At 48.6% G+C, this 12,006-nt stretch overlaps 1 protein-coding gene across 1 annotated transcript in view; it reads right to left on the bottom strand.

The window, feature by feature from the left end:
* Positions 1-1,903: 1,903 nt before the first annotated feature.
* Positions 1,904-12,006, bottom strand: part of ERICH6 (glutamate rich 6) — a 34,797-nt gene continuing 24,694 nt past the window's right edge. The window contains exons 14-18 of the mRNA XM_054039130.1: positions 11,380-11,537; positions 9,468-9,553; positions 4,196-4,348; positions 2,979-3,210; positions 1,904-2,170 (exon numbers count right to left, since the gene is read on the bottom strand). Of these exons, the coding sequence (XP_053895105.1) occupies positions 1,907-2,170; positions 2,979-3,210; positions 4,196-4,348; positions 9,468-9,553; positions 11,380-11,537 (893 nt within the window). The 3' untranslated portion in view covers positions 1,904-1,906. The remainder of the gene's footprint in view (positions 2,171-2,978; positions 3,211-4,195; positions 4,349-9,467; positions 9,554-11,379; positions 11,538-12,006) is intronic.

Raw genomic sequence — 12,006 nt, forward strand, 5'->3', positions numbered from 1 at the left:
TCCAAAGCAGAAGAGCAGCTCTGCATGAACCACCAGTGAAGTGGAATGTGAGACTGACAGTTTTCTAGCATAACAATCAATCAACCACCTGGACCTGGAGCACGTTGACTGGTATCCAGATACTTTCCCTTTTGTCCTCCTCTGTGTAAAAGGTAGCTGAGCTGGCTGGTGGGGAAAAAAAAATCAAAACTTTGTCAAAAAATGGAGGGGGTATTGGTGTTTTAAAATAGCCTGTAACAGTTCTGTTTGGACAACTAAACTCTGCAATATTTTACCACCAGTGTTATAAACCTCAACATGCCCTGAACCACTGTCCACTCTTGCTCAGACCTGGGTAAATCAGGAGTAACTCCTTTTTGAAGTTATGTATTCATCAGGAGCAGTTACGCATAGGATCATTTCCTGTGTGGGCCAGAGAGACTCTATTTGCACTTCTTTAGAAACCCAGTGGCAGCAGGTTATTACTTTATCTTTACTTTGTTTGGTGAAGTCCTTTCGTATCTTCCTGTGCCAGCCACATTCTGTGAATGAGTGAACCTGTCATCCTACCCAGCTGTTGTCTGTTACCAAGTTAAAATGAGGTCAGGCTCTGTATCAAAATATATTGTGCAGTAGGTAAACACAATTCTACTTTACCATATGTAAATATATTTTCCTGAGCTTTTAAAATATAGCGGTGGTCAGAGGGCAGCAGCCAAAAGTTGCGGCCACCTATCTAGTGACTGGCTGATGGTTTATGTGGCTTCAGCCACATAGTGCTCAGTGGATTGGTGGTCCATATCACACATGCCACCATAAAGAACACCATTTGGCAATCTTAGCAGTGGGGGCAAGGATCAGGTGGGTATGGAGCGTGAACCATCCCTATAAGAAATCCCTCCTAGTTAGGGGTAGGAATGCACTTGAAGGACAAAATGGGAAAGCCTGCACTGTTGCTACTGGTGTGCAGAGAATGTGGTTAAGGCACTGGATTGGAACTTGGGAGAGCTGAATTCAGTTCCTTGCTCTTTCACTGACATTTTGTGTATGAGAGATCTTGGTCAAGTCACTTAGTCTCTCTGTGCCTCGTTCCCCAGCTGTAAAATGGGGATATTAATGCTTCCCTTCTGCATGCCGGTGATAGGGGTGTGAAGATAAGTCCATAAAATCCTTGTGTGGGCTCAGCTGCTACAGTGAAGAGGGCACAAAACAAACAAGACATCTAGCCCCTGCCCAACTTTTCTCTTTTTAACACAAGGTGAGTGTAATTCCTACTCAATACAGCACATGAGCTCTGTCAGGAACAGTTATGTGCTCCTCTCTATTAGTACTGGTGTTGACTAGTCACAACCTTAAACATACACTGTATTGTTTGCACACATCCTTCTAGTGGTGATTTAACATTAAATATACTATTTATTCTTGTATAGGCTACACACACACTGGAATTTTACATTTCTGAAAATGATTAAAAACAATATTTTTGTAGTTGGGGGGTTCTTTTTTTAAATACAGGTCAAATGGTTCTACTCTCAACCACTATGAGCAAAGGCAGCATCTCTGACTCATGCCCGAATAGTGCATGTTTTGACACAGTTAACATAAATCAGTGCATTCCGAAGGGCATCATTCCACTACCACTTACCACTAGGTATAACTCATGAATAATCACACTCATCTTAGTGGGACTGCTAAAGGTAGAAAGCACAGTCTTTGGTGGCAGGTGGGTTACTGGCCTCCTGGATAGGTTTTGAAGTAAGAGAAGGAAAAAAGAGCTGTCCTTAAATTCAACCTACTGTATATGATTCCTTTAAGCTACTTTTTAAAATGTGTATAAACAATGCAATTCTTCAGTACACACACAGCTGCAAATATTCCTCAGAATAATTAAACTAATATTGTCTTTATGCAACACACACACTGCTAGTCAGACAGGTGCATTTATTATAGCTCTTATTGAACAGTCAACATCATCACTTATGTCGGAATTCTTACAAAGGTACATTAATTTTAAAGCCTGTGTTGCAAGGTAGGAAGGGGGTTTGATTTTGTCCCACTGCTCAGTAGATGGGAAGCTTAAACATCCATGTAGTCTATCAAACAGACGCTGAATCTTTATTTTGCAGGCAAACAGCAGCAGGTCTTCTTCGCATACATGTTTTGGTGGTGGAAGTTTACCAGGCTGCCTTACCTTTGAAAGAAAGAAGGTGTAGGGGGTGGAGAGTTATAAAATGTTTATGTTTAGAACAGCAATCAACAGTTCCTGGAGGATCAAAACTCACAGAAGCAGAGAGAAACATGAGAGCAAAACTTGCAAGGTGCCCATCAGCAAAGCTATGCCCAGCAATGGGAGCATAAGCCTGCTCCCACTCCCCCCCCAAACCTGTGAGGGGGAAGCGCTCTTTCTCTCTCAGGGCAGGTTGCTTGTCCAGTACTCCTGCTAATTAAAGACTTAATTTGCTGTTCTCATTGCTGGCTTGTGATATTAGAAACAATGTGAACCATGTAAAATGCTCAGTGATTGAAATAAAATATTTTAAACAAATTAAGCTGGAAATGCCCCTCTGCCTGCATCTTTCCTGACTCCAACAAACAAGGGTGCTCTGCGTAATTTAATCCATTCCTTGGCCTCTACAATCTAAACATCACCCAGTGCAGATTACTGGTGCTTCTGGAAGGAATAATCTGTATACAGGAGCTGTGTTTGGCTGCTGCAGACCAATAATATGGACTGGGGGGGGGGGGGGAGTTGCAGGGGCGCTTAAGTCTCAACCTATATCCAGATTTGGACCTAAGGATGAGGTTCTACGGAGGTTGGACAACGAACAAACTGACCACGATGATACCAGCGAGGTTTGGGGAAAATAGCTAAACATTTTACAAAAAATGCATAAGCTGCCTGTGGCCAAACAAAAGGAGGGAAGTTTAATGGCAAGGAGACGTGCGGTTGATCCAATGGGGGGGAGGGCTGAGGTGTGTGCGTGCGCGCGCTTAAGTACCTGCACTTTTGTTCCCACATTGAATTTGGCTTGTTGGCCCATGGCAAGAAAAGAAACCGCAATCTTGTCTTGTCCAACTATCCTGACACCAACATATTGGTTCAAGGATATAAAGATGGGTTTAAATGAAATGCGGGGTCCAGAGTCCATCAAATTACTTGGCCAGGTCCACATTCTCACCCTGTTGCCTGCTTGGTCTGAATAATGTCCTCCCTGAATATTTATGTTTATCCTAAACAAGTAGGGAATAAATTAATAAAATTAGTGCTTTCCATAACAGATCATGCCTTGCTGTTACTAATACAATGTAGGCCCACTCCTGCAAACTTTTACTGTCCTGCAATCAAAGGGACTACTCATGAGTAAGGGTCTGGAGGACTGGGCCCTTACATGTCTAAACCTAGTCATAGAGAGAGTCTTTCTTCTGCTGAGGTAGGTCATAAACCTGGGCCCTAAGGGCTTGACTTCACACAGTATTGAACGTAGCACCTCTAGGAGATGCTCAACTCCTAGTGAAGTCAAAAGCTGCTAAGGGGGTTTGGTCCTTGCAGAGTTGAACCCTAAATAACCAGAAGTAGAAAAATGAGAGGCTTTCACCCCACTGTGTTTTCTTCTCTTTAATTTGCTGCACAGTTTCCAGGACTTTACATTTACTGACTTTGCTGTATGGTATTTTAGGCAAATTTATTGCTTGTGTGGGTGGGGAGTAAAAAGTGGAATTACTGTTAACAGTTTTCCCCATACATCATCCCACTCCCAGGCTTCTCAGCTTCCAAGGAGGAGTCCCCGGTGCACAAAACACAGCTCTGCAAATACTGTACAGTTCAAGGGTTGTTCCATGTCTAGTTCAGAGGGATTTATGGTTTTCATCTGACGTCTTCACCTGTGATTTAGGTTGGCTTTGTATGTTTTACAACAATGGGCCCTGATCCCGCAAACATTTCATATGCGCTTAAGCATAAGAGTGGTTCCATTCACCTTAATGGACTTGCTTATGCACACGATTAACTGGCTGCAGGATCATGGCCTCAGATCATAAATAAAACTGTAAGTTGGAAAGCACCCGACCTAGGCTAGAGCTTGGCATTTGAATTTATTTAAAAGATGCTATTAAAATGCTCATTTTTAAACAAAGGGGGAAAATAACCCTTCTGAGCTACAAATGTGTCAGCACATGCTAAACAGAAAACCAGGTGATTTGCTTTACGTGGACATACCATACAATTCCGTTTGGATGATAGCAAGTACCTTTGCCACTGGACTCAAACACTGCTTGGATTGTTGCATTATTTGGCTTGTCTTCCTGTACTATACAAATATAACCTCTCCTCTTTTGCACAATGATAACGGCCAGATTGCCAGATGGATAGCTGTGTTCAGATAAGGTGTTCAAAGCCTCATTGTTTGGCTAGTAGAACTGCCCTATTATCAAGCATTCAATAGCTTGGTAAGTGTTTTATAATACAAAAGTTGTCACAGCAGCTAGAATATTGTTTAAATCCCCTGAGACTGAGCTGCCAATATTTTAACCAAGGGGCTCTGTCTCAGGCTTAGCCGCACCTGGGTCCTGGCAGCTATCCCCCAGCTGTGTGTGATAGCGACTTAATTAGAATGACTGACCCCAGCTGCAGGGAGGTCAGAGACAACTGCTTACACAGAACTGGTAACTCAGTAGGGGGAGATATAGGAGAGGTGTTTTCTCTCTTGGAAGGGCCTGGAGGAGTCAGGGTGGAAGAGAGCCCCATGGAAAAGGTAAGGCTCCTGTGGGGGCAGGGCCTGTTAGAGCAGGGATGTCCTTGAGGGAAGCTACCAGACTCCCCAGGGAAGAGAGGGAGTGGAGGGAAAACCTACTGGGAGGAAGCCAGCCTAGGAGATGCTTTGCAGGACCTGGGCTTAGGGGCCAAGAAGAGAACTACAGTTTAGCCCAACTGGGGCAGAAGAATTATTAGTTTCAATATTTATTTGGAACTGTAGTTGGACCTTATATCACCCTGGGAGAGGACTGAACTTTTAAGTGGCCAGGTTAGGAAGACTATGACAGAGACAGGCCATTTTGGGGCCAAGGAAATGGCCACCAGGGGGTGTTAGAGGCCAAGTCCCTTCCAACAATGTATCTTGATGTCAGAGGATGAATGATGGTAAGAGTAATCCCTTACAGCAGGGGTGGCCAACCTGAGCCTGAGAAGGAACCAGAATTTACCAATGTACATTGTCAAAGAGTCACAGTAATACATCAGCAGCTCCCCCACCCCGCTCCCAGGACCTCCCTCCTACCCACCGGCAGCTCCCCGATCAGCACCTCCTGATCAGCTGTTTCATGGTGTGCAGGAAGCTCTGGGAGGGGAGGGGGAAGGAGTGAGGGCACTGCAGGCTCAGGGGAGGCGGTGAGAAGGGGTGGAGTGCGGGCAGGGTCTGTGACAGAGCCAGGGGTCGAGCAGTGAGCACACCCACTGGCACATTGGAAATTGGTGCCTGTAGCTCCAGCCCCAGAGTCGGTGCCTATACAAGGAGCCGCATATTAACTTCTGAAGAGCCGCATGTGGCTCCAGAGCCCCAGGTTGGCTACCCCTGGCTTACAGGTTTCCAAAAAAATGTTTCATTGTAGCCTGTGAGGAGCTGTGTGTACAGGTGGTCTGTATGCAACCAGCAGTAAGTGGTGAGGGATGGAGGACTCTATTAACGTGTTCTCCCATTTAAACAGAAATGATTCCTTACAATAGTAACCAAAGAGGTAGGTAACACCACTTAGCCAATGTACACTAAAGACACATACATAGGCGCTGACTCCGTGGGTGCTCCAAAAAAATAGTGGGTGCTCAACACCCACCAGCCACAGTTGTTTGGCAGCACTCCCAATCAGCTAGGCCAGGGGCACCACCAAACAGCTGATCAGCAGCTTAGGGAGAGGTTTGGGGCAGGGTGGAGAGCAGCGAGTGGCAGATGGACAGGGCCTCGGGGAGGGGGTGCAGCAGGGGTGAAAAGAGGCAGAGTGAGGGCAGGGTCTTGGGGGATGGGGAAGGGCAGAGAGGGGCTGGAGCACCCCCAGGGAAAAATAAAAGTCAGCACCTATGGACACATATCTGGAAAAATGTTCTGGGTATATTGAATCAACTTGTGTAATTGTAATGGGAGCAGTGAAACCCTATAAGGAAATCTGGGGCTGGATGTATCGTCCCCATGGAAATCATAACGCAAATAAAAAAACAAAAACCCCAAGCAACAAAAACCCAACAAACCCAAACACTTGGTGCAATCTGAAAAGCAAAACATTTGCTCTTCAGAAATATCTTTTGAGCCCAGGGATAAGTTATCTCTGGTAGACTTGATTTAACATGCGTCATGCACATTTATGGCATCTTGTAATTTGACAATTCTAATTAATAGCTCTATCTCTGGAACTGAGTAGGGGTGGGGGTTGATAGCAAAAGCAGGGAAGTTATTTCAAACCCATGTTCATTTTGGGAGCAATATTTCAATAAGTCCTGTCTGGTGTGTCACTGAGTCAGAAAAACGTCGCTGCAAAGGAAAAACAACAAGAGGATCTTAAGAGTGTTGCAATGGACAATGGTAAAGCTAGTTTCAGGACTACAGAGTCACTTGGAGATGTTCTATTTCTGTTGGGTTTAAACAGTTCTTGATGTCTTGTAAATTCATGACTTGTATCTTCCCTAGTATCTTTTACATACTCCTTCTTAAACACAGGACACTTCTCAAAAGGTTAATCTTAGATCTACCCATTTGAAAGTCATTTTCAAGAATGGACACCCATGGCTGGGGGTATATCAGCATAGCTCAGGTTCTAAAGTGCTTGCGTCTCCTGAAGAAGCTTGTGGGTGAACTTGGCCACATAGTTGCTCCCAGTGATTGACACTCCAGTGCTACACTGGGGCAGGGGAGGCTGTTGCACTGTGAGAGGTGCAGCTCCATTTGAGGTGTTAAACTGAAGCGCCAACTGCAGGTAAATGATCTCCCAGTGCTCTTTCCAAAAGAGTGGCAGATCTACCTGGTGCCCTGGCCAAGTCAGTATAGCACAAAGGTTCTAAGAGCTGAGCCTGTGTGTGACATGCTGCAGGGTGCACACTGGGAGCATCAGTGCAGCACTACCAGTGTCCAGCTTGTGGCTTTGCCAAGTGCTCTAGGATACTTAAGGGTATTAAAGGTGTTTGTTATTTCAAACCAAGCTCTGTTCCGTTTTGAATGCATATGCTTCAAAATGGAGTCTGCCCTGATGCAAGCCAGTTTCATCACAATGCGGCAGTAACCCCACTATTAGGGTTACCATACGTCCGGATTTTCCCGGACATGTCCGGCTTTTAGGGGCTCAAATCCCCGTCCGGGGGGAAATCCCCAAAAGCCGGGCATGTCCGGGAAAATCGGGAGGGCTCGGTGGTGCTCGGCCGGGGCCGGTGCGGGGCCGGGGGCATGGTGCCGGGCCGGGAACCAGGGGCGCAGTGCCGGGCCAGGGTCACAGTGCCGGGCGGGGAGCTGGGGGCGCGGTGCGGGCCGGGGTCCGGGCCGGGAGCCGGGCCCGTGGGGCCGGGGAGCCGGGAGCCGGGGAGCCGAGAGCCGGGCCGGGAGCCGGGCCCGAGGGGCGGGGAGCCGAGAGCCGGGCCGGGGAGCCGAGCCCGCGGGGCCGGGAGCTGGGGGGTGCGCCGGGCCGCCGGGGGCCGGCAGTGCTGGGCGGGCCGGGGGTGGTCGGCCGGCGCCGGCACCCCAGGGCCCGAGCCGACCCAGGCTGGAGCCGCCGGGGGGCCAGCCTGGGCCGCGCCTCTTCCCCCCACACCCCCCTTACCTGCTTCAGGCTTCCCGCGAATCAAATATTCGCGGGAAGCAGGGGATGGGGCGGAGACTTTGGTTGAGGGGGCGGGCCCGTGGGCCCGTGGAGTGTCCTCCATTTGGAGGCACAAAATATGGTAACCCTACCCACTATCATTAAGGTTGTGGAGCTTACGGTGGCTGTTCTTAAATCTCTGTAGCAATCACCACCGTGACAGCTAAGACTTCAGGATAGGTATTATCCTTTGCCATTCCCAGGTTTGGGGAAGCTTTGCTTCCCCCTTCCCCCATTGATTCTAAGTTAGTATGTCTGAGCCTTCTGTTACTGCAGGGCGGGGGGTTGGCAAATAAGTGGCTCCTATTCTTGTGTTACCTAGGGTTACCATACGTCTGGTTTTTCCCGGACATGTCCGGCTTTTCGGCAATCAAACCCCCGTCCGGGGGGAATTGCCAAAAAGACGAACATGTCTGGGAAAAATACAGACGGGCACTTCCTCTCCCGCGGCTGCTCTGCTCCTCCCCGACTCAGCCTTCGGCTCTGTTTAAGAGCCAAGCTGCCCGAGCCAGTGCTACCGGCTTCGGGCAGCCCCCTTGCATCCGGACCCCAGCCGCCGGCCGGGCACTTCTCCTCCCCGGCTCCAGCTGCTCTGCTCCGGCGGCGCAGGGTCCGGAGGCACGGGGGCTGCCCGAAGCCCGTAGTGCTGGCTCGGGCAGCTTGGCTCTTAAACAGAGCCGAAGAGTCAGGGGAGGAGCAGAGCAGCCGGAGCCCGGGAGAGGAAGTGCCTGGCCGGGGGCGCAGGGTCCGGAGGCAAGGGGGTTGCCCGAAGCCCGAGCGCTACCGGCTTCACGGTTTGCCAGGCAGCCTCCAGACCCTGTGCCCCCGGCTGGGCGCTTCCCTGGGAAGCGCCCAGCCGGGGGCACAGGGTCTGGAGGCTGCCCGGCAAACCGTGAAGCCGGTAGCTCTTGGGCAGCCCTGTTCGCGTGGCTGGGAGGGAGGAGGGGGAGTTAGGGCGGGGACTTTGGGGAATGGGCGGAGTTGGGCGGGGAAGGGGTGGAGTTGCGGCAGGGCCGGGGGTGGAAAAGGGGCGGGGCCAGGGCCCCGTGGAGTGTCCTCTTTTTTTATTTTTTTAAGTATGGTAACCCTAGTGTTACCCTGCCACCCTCTCACATAGAAATCCAATCTAGTTCTCCAAACAAACATCCTCTTGTCATGAAATATTACCAGGCAATACTCAGTCAAGAATGCACAGCATTCAAATCTTGAACCTATCACAGCAGTAACACTCAGTACTTCTACAGCAGCTGCAGTTCCTTGGAGAAGAGAGGAGTTATTCTGGTCATCAGGAATAGAACTTCTAAGATTGAGACTGGCATCGTTTGTAGAACATGCCTTTATCATCATAAAATACTAGTTAAGATTTAAACCCTAAATTGTCAAGCGAGCAGTAATTTTTGGGTGCCTAACCTGAGACATTAGGAAGGGATCTGACTTTCACAGGGCAGATGTTCAGTCCTTCCTGAAAATCAGGGGCCATTGAAGGTGTCACTAGTTGGTCTTGAAAATCTAAATCAATTTTTTTAAATTAGCATTTTTTGGGCTGCGGTAGCAAATGTAAGTGATACATCAAGTTACTCTGAGGTAAAAGGAACTAATTTTTTAAAATGTGATCAAATTTCTGGACTGCTCAGGTAAATGAGCCTTGTGAAGGATACAATAATTGTGCTGTACCATCTGGAAATATGGTAAGGAACTTTCCTCCATGTTTGTAGTATTTTTCCAAGAACTGTCGCTTCACTAGCTACATATTAAAAAGAAGAAAAAAAATGATGAGTTGGATCTTCACATAAACCTCACTATTAAAGGCACAATCTCCCAATTGTTCATGTGTTTATCTTCTTAAGGGCTTAGTGCCTTATTACACCCACTTCAGGAAAGCCTGGCTCTTAGCTTGGAGTTAAAAAAACTTGATGTTGATTTTTTCCCCCCTCTCACTCACCCTCCCCATGTTACTTGGATCTGTGGCCTGAAGACTTTACAATCTAATGCAGGGGTGGGCAAACTACAGCCCGGGGGCTGTATCCAGCCTTTCAGATGTTTTAATCTGGCCCTCGAGCTTCTGCTGGGGAGTGGGGTCTAGGGCTTGCCCCACTCCGCACAGCTCCTGGAAGCAGCACCATGTCCCCCTTCCAGCTCCTACATGTAGAGGCATCCAGGGGGCTCCGCACACTGACCCTGACCCAAGTGTCCCCCCTCACCCCCCCCCCGCAGCTCCCATTGGCCAGAACCAAGGCCGATGGGAGCTGCAGGGGCAGCGCCTGTGGACGGGGCAGCGTGCAAAGCTGCTTGGCCACACCTGCACATAGGAGCCAGAGGGGGGACATGCCGCTGCTTCTGGGAGCTGCTTGAGGTAAGCACTGTCCAGAGCCTGTGCCCCTGACCCTCTCCAAACCCCTCAGTCCCACCCTCCTGCACCCCAGAGCCCGCCCTGCCAGCTGCAGCCCTCACTCCCCCAGCCCGGAGCCCCCTCCTGCACCCTGAACTCCTCATTTCTGGCCCTACCCCAGAGCCCGCACCCCCAGCTGGAGCCCTCACCCCCTCCCACACCCCAACCCCTAATTTCGTGAGCATTCATGGCCCACCATACAATTTCCATACCCAGATGTGGCCCTCAGGCCAAAAAATTTGCCCACCCCAATCTAAGGCCATGTCTACACTACCACTTTTGTCTTTATAACTTATGTTGCTCAGGGATATGGAAAAAAACACCCCCGAGTGACATAAGTTACACCGACAGACATGCCGGTGTGCACAGCGCTATGTCAGTGGGAGACCTTTTCCCGCCAACACAGCTACCAGTGCTCATGGAGGTGGTTTTATTATGTTGACAGGAGAGCTCTCTCCCATCGATGTAGAGTGGCTACACAAGCGATCTTACAGCGGCGCAGCTGCTTTGGTATAGCTGTGTGGCTGTAAGCTTGCTAGTGTAGACATCTCCAAAGTCTATAAGATGCCTGTGGTAATGGTGGCCATACAATTACTTTAGACGGGCACAGAGAGGTTTGAAGTTCTAGGATTAGAACACAGATCTCCTGAACTGCTGGCCTAGTGCTTTCATTACTAGATCATGTTCCCCTGCTACATGTTACAGCTCATTTTGTTCCTCAATAGAAGGACTGCACCGTATTCCCACTTCAGACACAAGCTAAGATGGAGAGGACTACCAGGTAAAGGCAAAAAGAAAAGGAAATTAGCAAGACTCTGACCGTCAAGAAACACTAAAAGCTCAAGTCACTAAAACTGTCCCAATGGCTGCTGGCAAAGCAGCAAATGGATGAAGCTCCTTTGCTGGCCATGGTCTCTCTGATAAAGGAACTGACACAGAACTGTGGGTCAGACCATGGTGGAGGGAGCAGCTCTCTAAATTCCTCAGTGTTATGAGTTCCTGGCCTCTTGCACACTGGGAGTGAAACTCACCCCAATGACCAGAGGCAGTGAAAGGCCAACACATCATTTAAGTCCCACTAAGGCCCTTCTTAAGGCCTTGTGCACAGAGGTGAATGTCACCCTGGAAGGGTCAGAACCAAGAGTGGGGATCTAGCACAGAGAAAGTACAGGTGCTGTTACCTTTCCACCCGCAATGGTAAAGTCACAGCAAGTAATACTATAGTTAATTTCCTCTTTCTCTAGTCTCTCAACTGTCTCATAAGGCATGAGAGTCCAGCCTCCAGGGGAAGGTGGCTCACGGGAGAGCTGGTAGGAAATGGTTTTGAGTTGCTTTGAATCTAAGGAGAAAAGAAAAGAGTTACATATTTATAGGTGGGGTGCTAGTAGCACCACATATTATTAAGTTTGCCCAACATTTCTCATTAGAAGACCCTGTTTTCAGTTGCTTATAACTTGCAAACTTCAACCATTTGCACATAAATTTTCCATGCTGGGTGTCTGCCATGGCTTGAAAAAATTTTGAAATATTTCAGCCAAAACAGATTTTTCCATAGCCGCCTTCTCTGAAATGGCCAATAAGTTGTTGAATTCTTGAGACCTTTTATCTGAAACGCTCTGGTGCCTACTTCCTTTGCAGCAGACACTTGAGGGGTGGCCTTTGTGTCAAGGATGTGGATTTTGCCATACCTGTGGAAATCTGCCCAAATTTGGCCAAGTTATAAGCATTTGAAAAATTCAGTCTTTGTAGAGACTTGCTAAAGCTTAACAGCTAAAATCTCTGAAAATTCTGTCCTCACTGGGCATGCT

This window comes from Malaclemys terrapin, chromosome 9, assembly GCF_027887155.1.
Source record: "Malaclemys terrapin pileata isolate rMalTer1 chromosome 9, rMalTer1.hap1, whole genome shotgun sequence".
NCBI classification, from domain to species: Eukaryota; Metazoa; Chordata; order Testudines; family Emydidae; genus Malaclemys; species Malaclemys terrapin.